This window comes from Euprymna scolopes, chromosome 22 (assembly GCF_053919585.1).
Source record: "Euprymna scolopes isolate OS-2025 chromosome 22, ASM5391958v1, whole genome shotgun sequence".
Taxonomy (NCBI): Eukaryota; Metazoa; Mollusca; class Cephalopoda; order Sepiida; family Sepiolidae; genus Euprymna; species Euprymna scolopes.
In genome coordinates, this window is record NC_136503.1 from 108,717,072 (window position 1) to 108,739,217 (window position 22,146).

General features: G+C 33.7%; 1 protein-coding gene across 1 annotated transcript in view; it reads left to right on the forward strand.

Annotated features, from left to right (window-relative positions):
• Nucleotides 1-5,004: 5,004 nt before the first annotated feature.
• The window catches only part of LOC145243624 (neural-cadherin-like), a 273,070-nt gene continuing 255,928 nt past the window's right edge, over nt 5,005-22,146 (forward strand). Inside the window, exon 1 of the mRNA XM_080106647.1 lies at nt 5,005-7,131. Coding sequence (XP_079962773.1) covers nt 5,673-7,131 — 1,459 coding nt within the window. The 5' untranslated portion in view covers nt 5,005-5,672. The remainder of the gene's footprint in view (nt 7,132-22,146) is intronic.

Below are 22,146 nucleotides of genomic sequence, written 5' to 3' on the forward strand. Positions count from 1 at the left end.
ATTATACCGTGTTGTTAAGGACAGTAGCTTAAGTAGACACCATTCGCTTTACTTTAAATTTAATATTTGGATTTTCGAATTTTATTCTTATAACAAAGAAGCACTGATTTTCTTGTATGTGGCATGATTGCTCACGTTTAAGCGCTCATGTTTAGTCAACTTTGAGCTTCTCAAAGCATCCTTTTCTGTCTTGACCAGGTTCAAAACTGGCCTTGAAAACTAGCTGACATCCTTTTCTCCTCCTTGCAATCTCTGTATCACGATGCGAGTCTATTTCTGTTCTATAAATATTTTCCTGGCAAGTACTGAACCGAGCTTCAATCTATGTTCCCCTTTGCAAAATATTCCTAACAAAAAAAAACAAAAAAATACTCGTCTAACTACAACCACTGTCAACCATCCCCCTCCACTCTCTATCTGTGCCTAAATTTAAACGCAAATTCCATTAACAACGTTTCTTTCCTAGAACTACCCGTTTGTGGAACTCTATACCGTAGGTCTGCTTTCCAACTGACTATAAAATAGCCGTTTTCAAGTCCAATGTAAACAAGTTCTTGTTGAGCCGTCCTCTTAAATAAACAAATTCGACACAATTTCCACCCACCGCTACCTATCATTACACTCAGTTGTTTCAGTGACCACCTTAGTTGTCTCATTAACCCTTAGCCTCGAGTGGCGTTCAGGCCTTTATAAGTGGTGACTCCCTTGTGAATAAAAAAAGGAAGTTTAATTTAATAGCAAGCTGAGTACGAGTTGCCAAACTTGCGAAACAAGTCACGCGTAACTGAATACATCTCGTTACACTCAAAGGCATTTATACAGAAAAAGAAAAAAAAAAACTAAAATAACAAGAATAACTAAAAAAAAAAAAAAAAAAAAAAAAAGGAGAAAAAGCGTATTTCTGAAATACACAAAGAATCATAGTTTTTGAAAATGCCATTAACAACTCCGAAAATTTCTTCAATGAATCGCAGGAGTCAACCCCCGTGAAAGAGTTAGACGCGACGTTATTACTACCAAAGCCAAAGCCCCTCCCCCTCCCTTCTCAAAAAAAGCCCTTCTTGTTGTCTTGTATATTTTTAGCAGTAGTACGAATTCTATATGGGATTTTTGCTCCTATAAATTCTTGCTTTGGTTTCAGGGTCTACGAGAAGAGACAGGAGGGGGTAGAAATTCATTAAAACAAAAAGGAGAGAGGGGAAAATATACAGTTACGCGAGAGAAGGAACTGACTTTGGTAAATGTTTTCTTTCCCCCTCTTCCTCCCTCGGCCTGTCTTTCCCCCTCTCACGTGCTTGATGCCGTTGCGTTTGTCAACACAATAAATGGTAAAAAGAAGACGAAGAAGAAGAGAAGAGCGATGCCAACAACCAGCATCACCACGGCATCCTTCAGTTGGTTTGTATCTTGTTGCTATCGACACACGTGTTATTCTTCAAGTCATTCCTGAAAGAAAATAAGACACACACAAAAAAGGAATTTCGCCGTTCTGCTATTAATAACGGATTAAAATTCACCATTATTTCCAAAATCCTCAACTCTAAGAACACGGAACCAAAACCAGGAAGAAACCAAACCATTATTCAACTAAGGACTTAGTTTTATTATTATTATCATTATTATTAATAATGTTCACCTTTGACGCTGTGGTTTATTTTCTTAACCAATTCTTGATATTGGAACCAAAACAGCCGGCTGCCGGGTTTTCTTGAAAGATTTTTGAATAGTTTTTTTTCCCTTTCTTCTTCTTTTTTTTTTTTTTTTTAGAATATAGGCAACTGAAAAGAAAAAGAAATGATATAGAAAGAAAAAAAAGAAGATTCAAAATTTAATGTATAATTTAAAAAAAAAAAAAGGGAGGGAGCGGAAATAATTACGATAACTTTTAAAATTTTGGAATAGTTTTTTTTTTTGTTCTTTTTTTTCCGACTGACACCTAAAAAGAAATAGAAAAGATAAAAGAAGAGAAAAAAAGGTATAAAATTTAGTGTATAATTTAAAAAAAAAAAAAAGGAATAATTATAACTTTGACAATTTTGGAATGTTTTTTTAAAACATGTTTTAATATTGACAGACATCTGGAAAAAAGAAAAGATTAAAAAAAAAAAAAAGAAGTTAAATTAATGCGTACGTAAAAAAAAATATAACGTTTTTTTTTATTTGGACAAATAAAATGGAATATAATCGATGACAAAAAAAAACGTTTTTCGCATCGTAAACGTGACAGACGGGCAGAAATGCTACGTCAAACTTTAGCGTGACGGATCAACTGATATTATACAAATATTTCGACACGTCAAACAAAAGATGCGTCGCCTCAATCTGCGCGGTTAGTGATGGAAACGATATTTCAAGACTGAAGCCGATCGACGGACGAAGCCACTTATAAGGGAGTGTGGACGCAATTAGAAATTGTTTCAAACTCTGAATGGAATTTCGTTTTTGTTGGTGTAACGCAAAAAAAGTGTTAAAAATGTAAAAACGTTTTGTTTTTCTTTTTTTTTTCTTTTTTTTTTTTTTAAATAAAATTAAAGAAGTACCTATACGGGGACGTTTATGCGCGTGACAACGCAACCGGAAAATACAAAGGCCTTCATTTAAAACCAGTGGATTCTAATTAATAAAATTTTGAAAAAAATAAAAATAAATAATAATAATAACAAAACGAAATAATATATACAAAAACAAAATAAATAAATAATAATAAATGAAAATTGAAATAAAATTTAAAAAATCAACCCTGAAAATTTGTAAATAAAATTATTTAAATCCCAAAAGAAATGGCAGGTATTGAAATAGATAAATAATTTTTTTTTTTAATGTGGAAAAAAAAAACGAAAAAAAAAAATGATTTTTCCAGAATGTAAAAATTATCTCTGAGCCCAAGAAAATTGTCACAACGAAAATTTCTCATATGTTTGCCCTTCTTAAAAAATAAATAATTCTCAGGGCAGGGGCGCTCTTGGACAACATGTAAAAAAAAAACAAACATTTGTTAAAAAAATGAAATAAAACGTGATATAAGTTGTTTATTTATTTATTTAAAACTCTATTTAAAATATCCCTTGCTGGGGAAAAAACATTAATACAAATAAATAATTTTAAAATTTAAAAAAAAAAATAAAAAATAAAATTTCATTCGACTGCACTAACCGTTTTTTTTTTTTGTTTTTTTTTACTACATAAACTTAATTTTCAGTTTAAATAGGATTTTTTTAATTAATACTTTAATGGTTTTAATTATAATAAACTATTAAATTGTAACTAGTCCCTATTTTTCTCCCGACGAGGGCAGATTTGGACATGATCGGTTTTTAATGCGAGGTAAAAATTCTGCAGTCTGCACCCCTAAAAGGGAGTCTCCAGGTTAAAACAACAAATAAATTGCCTCAGTCTAGAAAGATTTCTTCTTCACTGGCCGACATTAAAAAAAGGCAAAGTGACATATTAGAACGGATACTATACTTTGGTCCAAACCAGATGGAGATTTTTTTTATTATTCTACAAAAAAAGTATGCTTACTATTAAGTAAATAAATAAGTAAAAAATAACTTAAGAATTTTCGTAACCCCCCTCCCCCACTCCTAAAACAGATTTTTGTACTTCCCTGTAAAATAGTTAGAGGCAACCCCGACAGAAGTATTTGTAAAAGGCTGTGTTTTATATCTTACGAAAAAAAAAAAAAAAAAAAAAAAAAGAAGAGAGAAGAGATATATACTATAAAAAATAATAATAATTATAAAATAACTCGAAAAATAAAAGAAAGAAAAAAAAAATCGTTTTTATTTATTTTTTTATACACTAAAAGTTTTAGCGATTCATTCAATATCTTTCAACTTGTTAAGCGCTTTTTTTCTTTCTTTTCCATTTCTCGAAAGTCTTTCAGCATTAAACGCACTAACCCGACAGGTTCTTTTTTTCGGTCGCTTTTGAAAGGCAAACACACGTGAGAGTTGTACCTGATCAGCAGGTCAGGTACGTTTATATAGATATATAACTAATTTACCCGGCGTTGTCCGGGTGGTGGTACTGGTACAGTGGTACATATCGCAGAGTGAAAGAAAGAAAAAGAATTCAACATCTGGTCATGTTTAAAACTTTAAATACGATTTTTAAAATTTAGTTAAACTTCATCTCTATTTCTTGGCCTTCGGGACAAGATCAAAGTGTAGTATCTGTTCTTCAGATGCTGCAACTTCTATTTCTTGTTCTCTTTCGGTGAAGGAGAAATCCTTCACGACTGAGACAATTTTTTATTTTTGTACCTTTTCTCCACGTTAAAAAACGACCCTGGTGTCTAACTCTGTCCCGTGGGGAGGCATAGTAAATAGGTACACTTCATCTCTATTTTTATCTAGAAAATAAATAAATTTATGCTTAACAGTAAATAAATTTAAATAACTATTTATCGGGTTAGAAACAGACGATATCTTCATTAACACACGCATATATATATATATATATATATATATATATATATATATATATATATATATATATATATATAATTTAATAACTTAGTTGTCCAAAGAAACATTTCTTTCTTTGTGTAAGCAATTCTCTGGCTATTGTAACTTGTAAACCCCATCTTTTCGGTCGACCCTAGGCTCCGAGGTCGTCACCCATTCAGTCTAGAGGTGGTCACACCCCGTTTCTACACACAATACATCTACCCTCTCTTTCTCGCTCTAATTTTATACCCTCTCTACCTCGCTCCTACACTACTACCCTCTCCCCATCGTACCCCTCACTCTCCACCTCCTTGCGACGATGCAGCCGGTTTAGGCTGTTGCTCGCCCGTTGACGCTCCCATCCCTCTCTATTGTAGTCTGTTGCTTTTAGCTTACCCCTCCGTCTATCAATCAACAATTCACCTCTCCTCGTCTTTCTACTCTACTTAACTCCTTTTAACTCCTCCCCTTTAATACTCTTTCTTTCTTTCTTTTTATAACTATAAACTCGCGCGCCCTTCCCACCTCCCTATAAGCTTTTTATAGGTTTTCCTTTTTCTTCTTTTTTTTTTTATTGTTCGTTTTGTACACCCAACCCTCGGCAGCCTTCATATTCTACCTACATTTTTTCTCCCCCCCCCTTCATATTGTTTTTACATCCTTTCTTTTTCCAGCTTTATATATAAATATATGTAAAAAAATAGTCTTAACTCTCCCTCAAGACTTCCATACTCCCTCTCTCTTAAAAAAGAAAGAAAGAAAGAAAGAAAAAAAAAGCACCTCCTGCTTGCTCTATCTCTCTGCCTTTATTTATGTATCTTTTTTTTTCTTTCTTTTTTTTAACCTCTCTCTCTCTCTCAGTTCGACTAAACCCGAGAATTTAGTAAGAGAAAAAACAGTTTTGGACCATAGACATGTGCGCGCGCACACACACACACGTCCTGGATTTTTATGTTGCGTGTGTGTGTGCTAGTCCTATATTTACTGGTCTAATATAACACAGTTGTTGAATGTTACAATAACAGAATACTATAGTAACCCGTTTGAAGAACAACAAAAACACTCGAAAAAAAAAAAACCCACTCAGGTGGGTGGAGGTTTTATAAGACCTCTCACCTTGCCTTAGTAATATCACACCTATTACTAAAAACAACTTCAAACCCACAACCCGATATATACATACATATATATAATTACTTTCTTCGCCAATTATATATATGTATGTATACAAAAACTATGACGTCTACGAAGATGGCGTTTCTCATACTATTTTTCCATTTAGCGTTAACGCTAACACTTTCCACGGGAATTACAGTACCCCGGATACATATACCTGACACAGTGCCGTATGGACACCCCGTTTTAAAATTACCCTGTCGGTCCCACCTTAAAACAGACTATACAATCACCCAATACTTGCTTGGAGTCTCCCAAGTTCAGGATGAAAATTTTGAAAAAAACAGTGCCGATTTGTTCGGACCGAACCTCCACGATAAAATCCGTACACGGCTTTTTTCACTGGATAAAGACGACTGTCTGGTGGTCACTTATGCTGATCTTAGCCACTGGCGGGGTCGCGACATCGCGATTATAGTTAGAATATTTGAGGACCATTCAACAGTCGACCATAATTTCTTGGTGCACGTACTATCCCAACCGAGCAATATCCAACTTGAATTCCGCGAGTTCGAGTACCTGGGTTATATTTTGGAAAACCAGCGACCCGGATCTTTTGTACACGGTCTTCAGCAACTTGCAGCAATCGCCAGTCCGTCTTCGTCAACCCCATTATCACCTGGAGATATTACCTATCACATTCTAGGGCCAGCTTCGGCAAAACAGACGTTTAGTTTGACTACATTGCCAGATGGAGAAGTGCAGGTCTTCACGAAGAGGTCCCTCGACCGAGAGGTCGCGTCCGCCCATGCCTTTGTCGTTGAAGCCGTTGGTCCCAAGGGCAGTTTCGCGACGGCTAACGTCCGGGTGGACGTCCTCGACGTGGACGACACTGCACCCATCTTGAAAAAGAAATACTACGTCACCGTTGTGGATACAAACATTCCCGTCGGCACCACCATCTTGAGAGTGGTCGCGCGCGACCCGGACCTCATCAGCGAGGGCCCGCCCGTGTATTCCATGGAAACGCGGGGGTCCGAAACCCCAGGAAACGACCATATTGTTACACCCTTTCAAATCGATCCGTCCTCTGGGATTATAACCTCCATCATGTCGCCATTACCCGTGGATCATTATTACCTGTTTAAGGTGTTCGCGTCGGACCATTCTGGGCACCGGAGTGCCTCCTCGTTGGTCAAAGTGATTGTGAAAAAAAATGTTCCTCTGAGATTTGAGACGGGAAATTCCGAAGGCAAGAAGCTCCAATCTCCGCCACCGTCGTTATATGTCGGCGGTGGTGACCCTTCCTACTCTTCAGTTTTTCAGGTGAGGAGAAGGAGGGCTTTGTCTTCGAATTCCCAAAGGTTGAGAGAAGATAAAACGGGGAAGTTATTCTCAATTTCGGTCAACGATCCTCAGGCGAAATACGAACTGACTGGCGACCCGTCCGGTTGGTTTAAGGTTGATATTAATACTGGGGATGTTTCTTTACGAGATGGTCAGTCAATGGATTACGAAACTATGGTTTCGCTTCAATTGGAATTCAAAATAACCTCAGGTGCAGGTAAGTTCCCCCTTTCCTTTTTAATTCTTTCATGGCAAGCATTTCTCTGAGCTTCAATCTACCCCCCTCCGATGCAAAACTTTCACAATAAAAACCCTCTTCGGTATTTTTTATTTGGTGCTAGTGCACTTACTGGTCCGCTATTTTTTTTTTAAATCGTATTTCCAAGTTTAAAGTTTTTTTTTTATTATTATTCAATTGTAAGGTTAAAGTATAGTTACAAAACACCCTCCCCTACCCATGTTAAGAACGGCTTTTTAAATAACGTTATTTCAGCACGGATCAATAAGTGCACTAGTACCTTTTATATTTTTTTTTTTTTTTTTTTTACGACCTGTCCCAGCGTAGTATAAACACCCAAACCTCCCCATGCTAAGAACGGCTTTCGAGCTTTTTTTTTTTAGAAAGCCGTTCTTAACATGGGGAGGTCGGGGGTGTTGATAATACGCTGAGGCAGGCCGTAAAAAATATCACTGGACCTCTGTTCCGCGGGCCTGCTTTCCAACTGACTACAACATGGTCATCTTCAAGTCCAATATAAACAAATTCTTTTTGTACCGTCCTTTTATCTAATCAATCATCAAATTATACCCAATTTCCACCACTAATAATTGTTGTTTGGGCAACCACCTTACACGCATTAACCTTTATCCTCTAATGGTCTTTGGATCTTGATAAGTAGTCACAGTGACTCGACTCCCTTATATAAAAAAAAAAAATCGAAGGATATTTTACGACCTTTACCCCGTAATTTTTGTCCGATTGCAATCGGCGCAGCTCGCAGCTTTATATTTTCAGATATGGTTTATAAAAAGGGGTTACCGACATAAATTATTTCAAAGGAAATATATTTTTGCACTTTACGGATGGTGCTGAAATAACTCTATTTAGAAAACCATTCTTAACAGAGATTGGGGCTTTAACTTTTGTACGATTTAATAAACGAGATATCGTAAAAATTAACTTAAAAATCGGTATGTTTGCATTTAAACATTTCCAAGCAAATTGTTTTCACTTTAGGAGAGTTCCGTACTACTTAGGACACGAACTGCCGTATTTTTTTTTTTTTTTTTTTTTTTTTAAGTGAAACTAAATTATGGTATCTTTTATTAAATTATGTGGAAAACAAGGGGTTTGTATTACTGTACACATAGATTCGAAAAAGTTGTCAAAAAACAAATATATAACAAATAAATGTTATCAAAGGCAAGATAAATTACTTTTCTACCTAACTGGACATATTTTTGTGTTTTTATTCAATGTAACATGTTTATTCAGCTCGAAAAACATGCAGTGTTTACCGATGTATTGGAAAATTCAAAATGGCGCCCAACACTCTCTTTAACACGGTAAGTTTGGGAAAAGGTGTTATAAATAATAAACTAGACAAAATACTATTAAAAACCACCGAATATATGTCAACTTATGTCACGGTAACATATAATGAGCGAATTTCTAGCAGTATTTTGTCTAGTTTATTATTTATAACATCTTTTCCTGAACTTACCGTGTTAAAGAGAGTGTCGGCCGCCATTTTGAATTTTCCAATACATCGGTAAACACGGTATGCTTTTCGAGCTGAATAAACATGTTACATTGAATAAAAACACGAAAAATATATCCAGTTAGGTAGAAAAGTAACTTATCTTGCTTTTGATAACATTTATTTGTTATATATTTGTTTTTTGACAACTTTCCGAATCTGTGTATAGTAATACAAACCCCAAATAAGTTACAAAGCGTCATCTCCTCTCCTCCTTATGTTAAGAATGGGTTTCTAACTAAACGGTATTTCATTGTGGTCGTATTCTGCGTAAGTACCGAGTTCAGTAATAATTTAGTAATGGTTTCTATCTACTTGTCCCTCCACGAGGGCAGTTACGCACAAGGTTGGTTTTTAATGTGAGGAAAATGCACCCCCCCCCCGAAAAAAGGGGCACTTTGGAAAGGAACAAAGTTTCGGTCATGAAGGATTTCTTCTCCCCTGACTGAGGACAGAAAAGGTGAAATGTAGCAGCATCAGAACTGATACTACACTGTGATCTTGGCCCGAAAGCAAAGAAAGTAGTGGTTGCCGAAAAATGAGGTGGGGGGGGGGGCGATACTTTTCTATAATCACTCCAATCAAGTTATTTTATGGCACTTGTTGAGAAAGAGGCGACTGATCGATTTTTAATGTCGTTTTAAGCAAAAACATTATGTCGAAAATAGTAATATATCCAAAAATTACGAAAATTCATCAAGTAGAAAGTTATTTATAGTTAAATCCAATAACCCTAACCATTAATGTTCTACTAGTATTTTCTTTGATGTTCGATTTTAAGCGATTATCTGGGGTCAAAATGGTTGTAACGAAACCGTCATTATTTTTTTTTTTTTTTCGTTCAAACTCAAACTTGGCACTAACTCTTTAAAATAAGTTAAAACACGAAAAAATAAAATGTCCAGGTAGAACAGTAACTTATCTTGCTTTTGGTAACATTTGTTTTATTAATATTTTAAGTTTTTTTTTTTTTATAGTAGAAAAAAAAAGAACTTTTTGGATGGTGGGGGGCGTTGTACTTAGGGGTAATATTAATTTGGCATTTTTTTTTTTTTTTTTATAAAGATGCGACCCTCATGTCGTCCCTTTTTTTAATTTTATTTTTTGTCCTCGCGTAATACTTGTCAGTTCTTGCTTTTCGAACTGAATAAACGCCTTAAAATAAGTTAAAACACTAAATATTTATCTAGCTAGGTAGAACTTGTTTTGCCTTTTCAGCATTGTATTTCTCTGCATAAATTACCTAATTAACTTAAAAAAAAAAAAAAAAAAAAACTTTGTACCTGATGCTAATTCACCTCTCCCAGTCCCTACTGTATGAATTTAGAGTGAGGGATCAATTTATCATAAATATAACGTAACATGACATGACCGTATTTTTGGACCAGAAGTTTCGAACCGGGTAACATTTTAGTCATAACACGGAACAATAACAAGCGCAATGAAATCAAAATCTAGGTGCTTCTACACTATAGAAACGAAATTTTATAGTCGAATGAGTTTTCAGATAAAAAAAACCAATGGTTTCTGCTGAGTTTTATTATTTTTTGTCAATTCTGATAAATTACAATGTTAGTGCACTTACTGACTGATCCGCGCTATTTTTTAAATCGTATTTCCAAGTTTAATTAAAGTTTTGATTTTCTTTTATTCAATTGTAAGGTTAAAGTATAGAATAGTTAGAAAACGCCCTCCCCTCCCCATGTTAAGAACGGCTTTTTAAATGTTATTTCAGCACGGATCAATAAGTGCACTAGTACCACAATGGTAGCTTCCAGATTATGCAATCGAAATTACCGGAATATTACTGAATTATTTAAAAAAAAACTGAATTATTTAAAAAAAAACTGAATTATTTAAAAAAAAACTGAATTATTTAAAAAAAAACTGAATTATTTAAAAAAAAACTGAATTATTTAAAAAAAAACTGAATTATTTTGAAAAAAAACTGAATTATTTTGAAAAAAAACTGAATTATTTTAAAAAAAACTGAATTATTTTAAAAAAAACTGAATTATTTTAAAAAAAACTGAATTATTTTAAAAAAAACTGAATTATTTTAAAAAAAACTGAATTATTTTAAAAAAAACTGAATTATTTAAAAAAAAAACTGAATTATTTAAAAAAAAAAACTGAATTATTTAAAAAAAAAAACTGAATTATTTAAAAAAAAAAACTGAATTATTTAAAAAAAAAAACTGAATTATTTAAAAAAAAAAACTGAATTATTTATAAAAAAAAAACTGAATTATTTATAAAAAAAAAACTGAATTATTTATAAAAAAAAAACTGAATTATTTAAAAAAAAAACTGAATTATTTAAAAAAAAAACTGAATTATTTTTTAAAAAAATTGTGTTAGGTGAAAAATTATGGCCATCTTGTTTTTATAAAAATAAATCGAAACGGAAAATTACCTCCCTTTTAAACTCTCCTGTGTGTTACATAAGCAAATACGATCGCTTTCTTAAAATTCTAATTTTTTACCCTATCGGTTTTCTTAATTTTTGGATATAATCATCTTATGAATACGTAGATACCATTTTCATGTGAAATTCAGTTTTACGATTTTCGAAATTTCGTTCTGATTGCCATGTCAAAGATCAACGATTTATAAGATGGCAACGGTACCCCCACCTTCGCACTACCCCCTAAGAAATTGAAAAAAAAACAACAAAAAAAAAAACAATTAAACCAAAATATGATTACATGTCGTTCAAACGCTAGCTGGTGAAGAAGTGGATGATAATCAGTTCACGTTAAATTTAGAGGATCAGTTAGGATATAAGGGCCACCCGGCAGGAGGAGGGGGGGCAGCAAGAGGAACTTGTGAAGGTCAATCGATGTCGACCGAAAGCTGTTCCTCTTGTTCCCTATTCATGCGGGATCTAATTGATCCAATTTATATGCTACTGATCCCCCATTATAAAGTCTAAATATTTTATTTTAAGTGTTTCGGGATGTTTACACGTCCTCCCAAAATAAAATTTATTTTCGTTAAGAGTCGCACTTCGTTTACAAAGCCATCCGACGGAAGTGACGTCAAATTTTAAGGTACGGATGACCAACAGAATGTAGATTTTTTTTTTTTTTTTTTTTTTTTTTTTTTAACCAAATATAAAAATAGAAGGGCGGGCGTTGTTGAGATTGCCCCCTCCTCTCTAAATTACACAATTTTCACTTTTTTTTATATTTTTCCTGACTTCAGTTTCAGATTATAAACAAAAATTGAAAAAGAAAAATTATAACTTTTCACTTGGGGTTCAATTTTCAATTAAAACATTGTACTTACTAAATTGAACACGAAATTTGTGGTCACGATGAAAAAAAATGGCAATTCTCCGCGACCGGAAGATAAGGGTTAGAACGGAGGGCTTAAAAAAAGGAAGATTTCTTTATCCTCCCCCTCTTCCCTCCTCAGTCTCTCATCTATATATCTTTCCTCTCTATGTATGTATCTATTCATCGTGGCCACAAATTTCGTGTTCAATTTAGTACAATATTATAATTGAAAACTGAACCCCCACGTGAAAAGTTATGATTTTTATTTGTTTTAATAATCTTAAACTTAGATATGTAATCAATGATATTAACAGGAAAAAGTTTATAAAGTCTAAATTGTGGAATTTAGAGGGGGTGGGGGACACTATCGACAACGTCCGCCAAATCTAACTTTTATAACAAAATTGTACCCTTTATAAAAATATAACTTAAAACAGTTCATAAATATTTTTTAACTGTTCTAATTTGTTTGAAAAGAAAAAAAAATACTAACACCTGATGATAAAAAAGTGTATAAATACCTTTTTATTATAAAAGTTAGAATTTTATAAAAGTTCAAATAAAAACTGAATAAAACTATTTTTTTTTTTTTTATTTGCTTAAAATTTGCTTTTTAAATTTTTTAACTTTAAGATACAAAATGGCCAACACTATACAATACAAGTGTTGGTCATTTTGTACCTTAAAATTTCTGACCTCACTTTCACCAAATGGCTTTGTTCCTATTTACAATGCCTCCCCACGGGGCGGTTAGACACCAGGGTCGTTTTTTAATGTGGAGAAAAGGAACAAAAATAAAAATTGTCTCAGTCGTAAAGGATTTCTCCTCCACTGACAGGACAAGAAATTGGTGTAGCATCTGAAGAACAGATACTAGACTTTGATCTTGACCCGAATTGCTTTGTTAACAAAGAAGTTCGACTCTTAACGAAAGCCATAGATGTTTGTCTATTGTAAATATATGGTCCACCTTTTGTTGCATATGTTTAATAGAGATACTTCATATGGAATGTTTTTTTTTGGGGGGGGGGTACTAAAAGTTCAGGGGCAGGGCACCTAATTATAGGGGACGACATTGGTTTTCGTGTTTTTGAATTTCAGCAACTTTTCAACTCTTACCCCAAAGACAAGATTAACATGCACTTAACATCCAAGTGTTAAAATAAGAAATGCATTCTGGTAGATTTTATTTTGCTTTGTCTACTTATTTGTGATCTATCTACGTTTAAAATATTTAATAGAAATTATGTTCTTAAAGTTCGTAACTGAGCAGAGTAGGCACTTGTTTTTTTTTGTTTTTTTTTTGTTTTTTTTTTGTTTGTGTGTTTTTTTTTTGTTTGTGTGTTTTTTTTTGTTTGTGTGTGTTTTTTGTTTGTGTGTTTTTTTTGTTTGTGTGTGTTTGTTTGTGTGTGTTTGTGTGCTTTTTTTTTAAATTATTTTTTACGTAAAAAAAACAAAAAAAACATGACTAATTTGCCCAGAATACTAATTTTAAAGGCTTGATTACAACTTCTATAAATAGGGTACAGATTAGTAGGTAAAAAGCACTATAAATTGTGATGGTTCTAAATTGAAAATAAACAGTGCTAATAAAAATCCATCCAATAAATGTTATCAATAAAGGTGATGGTAGTGTCCATTCTATAATAATCCGCTAAAAAAATTGAAAAAAAAAAAAAAATGGGGCAAGATTCTTCAGGTCCGCCTGAGACTCTTCAATCCGCCATTTTTAGTCTAACTTCCAGACTCGACATTATTTCTGTTTCAAATTAAATAAACGCTTTAAAATACGTCAACACTATCATCCAGGAGTAACTTATCTTGCCTTTGGTAACATTTATTTACTTATTTGTTTTTTGACAACTTTTAGTTTTGTCTACCAGTTGTTAAATACCCGGAAATACTTCAAATTGATTATTTTTATAAAGTTCAGTTTAGTCCTTTTTCTTTTATTTTCATTTGTAGTAAATTAAAATGAAAGTCACGAAGAGGCAATCAAAACACACGAAAGTTGTTACGCAATCGTAATTGAAGATTGCCAGCTTTCTATCGATTTGTCCTGTTCAGTTATTGAAAAGGAAACGTTGAATAAAAAAAAAAGCTTATTTAGCAGAAAATCGTTGGCTCTTGTTTTTGTTTCTGAAATTAAAACCTCAAACTTTCAATTTTGAAGTTTTTTTTCTGCCGACGCCATTTTATTTATAACCGGTATCGAATTAGTTATTTTTTTTAATTAAGTTTTTCGTTTGAATTTCTCTTTTTCAACCAAATTTTGTAAATCCCTCAAAATGTTGTTGGTGTGTAAAGTAAAAAAAAAAAAAAAAAAATGGGTTTGTATTACTGTACACATAGATTCGAAAAAGTTGTCAAAAAACAAATATATAACAAATAAATGTTATCAAAGGCAAGATAAGTTACTTTTCTACCAAACTGGATATATTGTTTTTATTCAATGTAACATGTTTATTCAGCTCGAAAAACATGCAGTGTTTACCGATGTATTGGAAAATTCAAAATGGCGGCCGACTCTCTTAACACAGTAAGTTTGGGAAAAGGTGTTATAAATAATAAACTAGACAAAATACTATTAAAAAAACACCGAATATATGTCAACTTATGTCATGGTAACATATATTGAGCGAATTTTTAACAGTGTTTTGTCTAGTTTATTATTTATAACACCTTTTCCCGAACTTACCGTGTTAAAGAGAAAGTCGGGCGCCATTTAGAATTTTCCAATACATCGATAGACACTGCATGTTTTTCGAGCTGAATAAACATGTTACATTGAATAAAAACACAAAAAATATATCTAGTTTGGTAGAAAAGTAACTTATCTTGCCTTTGATAACATTTATTTGTTATATATTTGTTTTTGACAACTTTTTCGAATCTGTGTACAGTAATACAAACCAAAAAAGATCGATACTTCTACAGTTTATCGCCTAAAATCAGTACGTCTTTTTGGAGGGGGGGCAACTGTTAAAATCAAGGAGAAATCGGTATTTTAAACTATGACCGAAAGGGGAAATAAATAACAAAAAAAAAAAAAAATACAAAATTGTTTTAAAATTATATTTTATTACGCAGACTTTTCTATGTTTTGGTTTTCAAATGGCGTTCGCCCAGTTTAAACAATTTTCATTTTCTGTTTTTAATAATACATGTTTCATGAAAAACTTTCCCGTTTTCATTAAATCGAAACATTTCAAATTAAACAATTATGGATATATGTTCTTTCACTTTATTTACTTTTTTTCATAGTTCTGTCCTTAAGTAATTAATCTAGTTTAATTTTTTTATTTTAAACTTTGGCCATAGTTTAAAATACTGATTTCTCCCTCTGATTCTAATGATAGGTGCTCGAAAAAAAATCAGTCTCCATTTTCGGCGATAAACTGTAGAAGTTCCAACTCCCAAAAAAAACTTTAAAATTACTTTTATAGGTTTCCGGGGGTGCTGAAAACGAATATAAACATTTAAAAGTGGCACAGAAATAGTTTGCATGAAAAAAAGAAATTACTTTTTCCATAAGTGAGGATCACTTTTCTATATAAATTTAAGATAAAATGAACACTCACTTTCTGGCCACCTAGAGATATTTTCTTTTTTTGTGGGAGGGGGGGGGCTCCCTGAAACCTATAAAAGTCGTGGTACTTGTGCAGTTTAATCAAGACATTAAAAAATGAAAATATCGGAAAAAGGTTATATTGTACGTATCCGTTTTGAACTGAGGATCTCCGAAAAAAAAAAAAAAAAGAAAATTTAAGTTAATCGATTTTTTTTTTTTTTTTTTTTTTTTTATACAGCGGAAAAACGTTTTTATGACAGCCCTTTGAAGGTAGACAAAGGTGATTAAGGGGCAAAGTAAAAAAAAAAAAAAAAAAAAAAATTACCGAGTAGTTCCCTCCCCATGCTAAGAATGACTTTATAAATGTTATTTCGACACACTCCGATAACTTCACGAGCACCAGCGACGTGCAGAGGGGTGGTGGTGCTGCGAGTGCCAAAGCACCTGCCCCTTTTACTGCTGTTTTAAAAGTGTTTTAAAAGTGCCCTTTTCAGAGGAATGTATTATAGGTCTGTACCACTGCCCCACCTACCTTGAAAATGTGACAATCACCAAAACATTTAGGAAATTGCAATGAAATTGACTTTAACGCCCCCCCTCAATACATTGTATTTTTTAATTTATCTAAAACTATTTCAACAGAGCACAAGATATCGCTCAGATTTTTAAGAATATTGTGATTAATGAAGTTTTGGCTTTGACTCGAGTCTCCAAAAAGGTTGGCAACGTCAATAGCACATCACATGTTGCTGTGAATAACACTAGGAATAATAGATTTTTGAAAAACATTTCCATCACTAACCCTAAGTTTGGGTGGCAATACAAAAAAATGACTGAAATGTGCGTGCGAGGTTGGCGTAAGAGGATCATTTAACAATCAATTTCACCTGTAATTTTCGAGTTTTCCGATATCCGAATATGTTTATTGGCGTTGGGTTTGAAAACTAATCTAAAAAAAAAAATATTTGTTGTCAATATTGTCTGTTCTTTTTGATTTCCACTTTCTGCTGTCCATTTCGGTTGATCAAGCGGGCAAGAAAGCCATTCTTAACATACGGGGAGGGACTTACACGTTAACCAAAATTTTTATTTAAAAAATCGAGTTTGAAGGGTTAATTTTTTCATAGGTAAATGAATGAATATATATATATATATATATATATATAATTTTTTTTTTTTTTTTTTTTTTTTTTTTTTTTTTTTGACGTTTTAGTTGCGATTTAATTCAAAATCCTGTACCTTTACGAGGCCACCATCTGGCCATGCATGAAGTATTGTCACACTTGATCTGATGCATCCGCTACTAGTCTCTCGCTCGTGGACAGGGTTCAAAAGAATCGCCAACCTGATAGGACCTGAACTGTCCTCTAGGCTTCAGCCTCTGTCCCATCGACGAGATGTTGCATTCCTCTGCCTATTCTGCAAGTATTTTAATGGTGGATGCTCTGACTCACTACAAACCCTTGTACCCCCTCGTCATAAATACCTCCGACAAACCCAACAAGCAGCAAAATCTACCCCTACACAGATCTCTAGATGTAAGGCCTTCCACTTTAATAGTTTCTTCCCCCAAAACTGCTAGATTTTTGAACACCCTTCCGGGTTCCAGCTTTCCCAACTGTACTGACTTGCAGAAGTCTAATTGTACTGTGAACAGACATCTTGCTGCTCAACTCCCTACATTGTATCTCTGCAACTTATGTGCCCGATAGTAACCCCCTACATCAAAGTGGCACTGTGCTTTGTTTGGGGTGAAAATGAAAAAAAAAAACAAATACGGCTAAGTTACATTTTGAATTAAATCGCAGCTGAAACATATACTTACATATGTAGCTAAAATGTATACAATACGGCTTTGTTTTCAGCACTATCTTATAAACACTGGAATTTCATTGAAACAACAATCCAGGTACCTTCGATTTAATGTTAATAATCTTTTTAAAGGTTTCTATTTAATGTCCAATCCCGGTGTTGATGTCATAAAAAAAATTTTTTTTTTAAATGTACCGTCTCAGAAACGATCGTACACTGATTGGTTAAATTCTTGGAGCCTAAGTAAAATGATTTTCCATAGACCATTTTACTTATATATATATATATATATATGTATATATATATATATATATATACACACACACACACACACATGACACAATCACATTGACACACTGGTTCTCACCAGATCACTAAAGTTAAGCAACGTTTATCCTGGCCTACCAAATGGGTGACTATTTGGGAAGGCTAAGCGTTGTATGTACCGCGCAGAGTCGTAGAAATTTCAAGGTTGGTATCTGAGGATGCATTAATTCACTGGGGAAGATGCACCCCCAGTCTTTAAGACCTGCATCTAGAAGATAACTGATGTAAAAACCTGCGGTATACTGTCCTGTGGCAGTCATCTGCACCGACAAAGATTAGCAGTAATACCAAGAAGTGTGGTTGGTTCTACACAAAGCCTTCACCACTAAACAAATCATCTGTGTGGATTTATGACCAACTTAGTTGTGGCGGAATCTCCCACGTTGAATTTGACGGGAGAGTCCATCATATATATTGCTTTCATTAAGTTTCCACACTTTTTCTGTATAGACACTTTTATTGATAGTATACACATAAAACTCTAGTCCCCTTCGAAGTAATCTCCTTCGGCTGCAATGCAATTGTTGTACTGTTCAAACAACTTCTGGATGGCCCCATGAAAGTTCTCTTGTCTGAGAGTGCCGATGACCCTCGTCACTGCCTCTTTTTTTTCTCCATTAACGACAGCCTCTAAGGATTTCCTTGAGCTTAGGGAATAACCAAAAGTTACAGGGAACAAGGTCTTGACTATAGGCAGGTTGAGGAATTGTTTTGATGCTTCGTCAAATAGTCTGTGACGAACATGAAGTTGTGGACTGATGCATTCGAACAAATTTTCCGAATTTTCAGTTTTATCGTGATGGTGTGCATAGTTTCCACACTGACATCAAACTGTGCACTTATTGTCTCTTATAGACACACAACAGTGTTTATACATGAAATTCTTTATTTGGCCAATCAACTCTGGTGTTCTGACTTCCTTACTCCTCCCACACGGCTTATCCTTCAGACTTCCTTGAATCTCTTATGCCACCCAAAAACTGATGCTTGATTCATACAAGATGGTTCAAAAGCAGTCTGATCCATTCTATACACTTCTGTGGCATTTTTTTTTTCCAAGTTTAAAACAATTTTATTCCATATCGTTCTCCTAACGTCTTGCTAGAAATTCACCAGCTGTGACAATCTGACTTTAGTAGAGTGTATTTCAACTCCTGCTATAGCTGTTCATTTAAACATGAAATCATAAAATAGGTCAATCATTCCTAAGATATATAGCAATAATATACTGAATGCTCAAGAGTGGACATTTTTTTTTTCTATTTAAAAGTTTCTTTTCCACGTTATTCTCCTTCAATTTTAAATGCTTGTCCGGAAACTTATTGACGGCATCACACACACACACACACACACACACACACATTAGTGAAATCCGACATGACTATGTAAAACGTTTTCCATGTGTTGTAAATTCAATTTTTGGCGGGGTGTGTGGTGGACTACCTATAAATATCCCAATAAGTGTCTTTTTTGCATTTCTATTTTCTTCTCCAAATCTGTTTTCATTTACTATAATGAACGTTCTAGGTTTTTTTGAGACTCATTTGTTTCTGGGGAGTTGTTCAGTAGTTTTTCGCTATTCAGCAAAAAGCGTGTAAGATGTACTATAAAGAAAAGTCCAGAAATTTGTATAAAATATAAATTTATGAGTGAATTACATTTTTTAGTTTTAGAATAACTAGTGATATATATATATAAATGACAACCAACCACAAAATTCGCGCATAAGCCTGAAGAGTCTTAGAGTGGATGAAACGCGGAATATTCAGTGTAGCTTAATCGCTATATATATATTTTATAACTTACTATATATATATATATATATATATATATATATATAACGGTGCATGGGGAAACTAGCAACAGCGAAGGATGGTTTGTGAAAAGATTTACAGCAGCCGAAAAGCGCTTGCAAATTAGCGTGTACAAGAAAGACTAGGAAAAAAATGCACCACGTGGTCTGAGAAAGTGCGTATCGAGGAAAATGAACGTATAAATACGAATGGGCCTACTGTGGCTGGAGGAAAGAAACGCGACCAGCCTAGATGGACATGTGTAGTTAATCCAATTTACCAAATTTCCCCTACTAACGATTACTGCATTATTGTCCCATTGACCATTAGCCTCAAATGGCTTCCAGGCCTTGATAAGTGGTGACTCGTATATAAAAAAAACAAAAACAAAGGAGGCTTCATAATTTGTGTATTCATTTTTAGTGGATTTTTGTCCTCATTTTCATAGTTGTTTCAGCCAATTCCTTCGGGGGGGCCATGTGACAGTTCTAGGTGAGCATTGTCTGAAGATAGCTGTTTCAATCTTGTCCAAGCAGCCTAGAGGATTAATTGCCCCCCCCCCCCTCCAAAAAGTGGTAAGACAACAACTATGGAAGGCAGTAATTACTGAGGATACAGTTATAAGACTCAGCATTTCTACCTTGTTGCTGTTAATCACATGAAGCAGGCCAGAGGACAAGTTGGCCGAAACATGGTGAAACGACTCTGAACATGAGGGCAACAGTTCGCAAAAACAAAAATGAATACCGAAATTGTTATTGAAGTATGTAAAAAAAAAAAGAACTTTTAGAAACTAACAGCTTTTTTGTACTTTTTTTTTTATCTATATAAATCTCACCTGTCTGTTGAAATGTATGTATGCATCGCAAAAACTTTCGACAGAGACGACGGATCCTGACAAGATTGATATCATTTTGAAACTCGACGTCTCTGACGACAAATATCGAAAAATTGACCAAAAATATTAATTCCTTCACCCTAAACTCAGCCGTTTTGTACAAAGAGAGGTCGACTTTTTTCACCGACATTTTAGCAAGTCACCGTTGAATTGACTTCGGTCAATTTCAACGATTTTGACTTCCGGTCACATCATGGAGGCATCGTCTAAAACGTCAGATTTTCTTTCACTTTCTGTTCCACCTTCTTAAAGGCTTAAAATAATTGCATGCAGCCTCTCTATATTATATGGAGAAAATTTGACCACTGTGTCCCTACTCCCTCCGACTCTCTCCACGAGGGCAGCTGGAACACAAGGTTGGTTTTTAACGTGCAGAAAATTTAACCGAGGTTACTCTGAAAAACTCTACCTCCAACTCTCATCTGCTGACCACTTGTATTTAAGCTGCAATAGCAATCTTTGATTTTGATTAGCCAATTTGTTTTTCTTGTACAATAGTAATAGCTACTGATACATGCTTTGATTTGTAGCCTTGCAGCAAACATGTCTTTATAGCTCAGGAATTAACGTCAAAGGAAAAAGTAAATCGTAAGCTAAACGTTTTGGTTTCGAGTCTCAGTATAAAAAGTTTTTCTTATACTCAAATTTTATTTCTTTTCTGTATAAGTTTAAACCAATGTGTAAAGAAATAAAATTTAAATCTAAAATGACTTCACTGCATCCGGAGCAACACCGTGTAAGAAACTAATTTTTCATAAGATATTATTGATAGAATTGCGTTTCCACCTTTCTGTATTACTATTTACTTGCATCCCCACGAGGGCAGTTGGGTATGAAATAGGTTTTTAGGGTTTGTATTACTGTACAGATAGATTCGAAAAAGTTGTCAAAAAAACAAATATATAACAAATGTTATCAAAGGCAAGATAAGTTACTTTTCTGCCAAACTGGATATATTTTTTGTTTTTATTCAATGTAACATATTTATTCAGCTCGAAAAACAGTGTTTACCGATGTATTCGAAAATTCAAGATGGCGTCTCACACCCTCTTTAACACCGTAAGTTTGGAAAAAGGTGTTATAAATAAAAAAAAAAACTATACAAAATACTATTAAAAACCCGCTGAATATATGTCAACCTATGTCACGGTAACATATATTGAGCTAGTTTTTAACAGTATTTTATCCGGTTTTTTTATTTACAACATCTTTTCCAACACTTACCGTGTTAAAGAGAGAATAAGACGCCATCTTGAATGTTCCAATACATCGGTAAACACTGCATGGTTTTCGAGCTGAATAAACATGTTACATTGAATAAAAACACGAAAATTATATCCAGTTTGGTAGAAAAGTAACTTATCTTGCCTTTGATAACATTTGTTATATATTTGTTTTTTGACAACTTTTTTGAATCTATGTGTACAGTAATACAAACCCGGTTTTCAAATACGAGGAAAATCAGGCACTCTGGGTAGTGGAACACAAATAGAAGTACTTGTACAGTTTCCGGACCATACTGAAATAACGTTATTTTAGAAAGCCATTATTAACATGGAAAGGGGGGGGGTCTTGAAGTGTTTCTGTACTTTCACCTAACAATTTAATAAACAAGTTATCTTAAAAAATTTAAGGGTTTGTTTTCGAATCCAGAGATTCGACAAAAGTGGTCAAAAAAAATTAAATAGATAAATGCAAGATAAGTTACTCTTCTAACTCCTGAAAAAAGTTTTAAATGGTTTTACTCGTTCTAAAACGTTTAATCGGTTCTGAAAAAAAACAAAAACAAT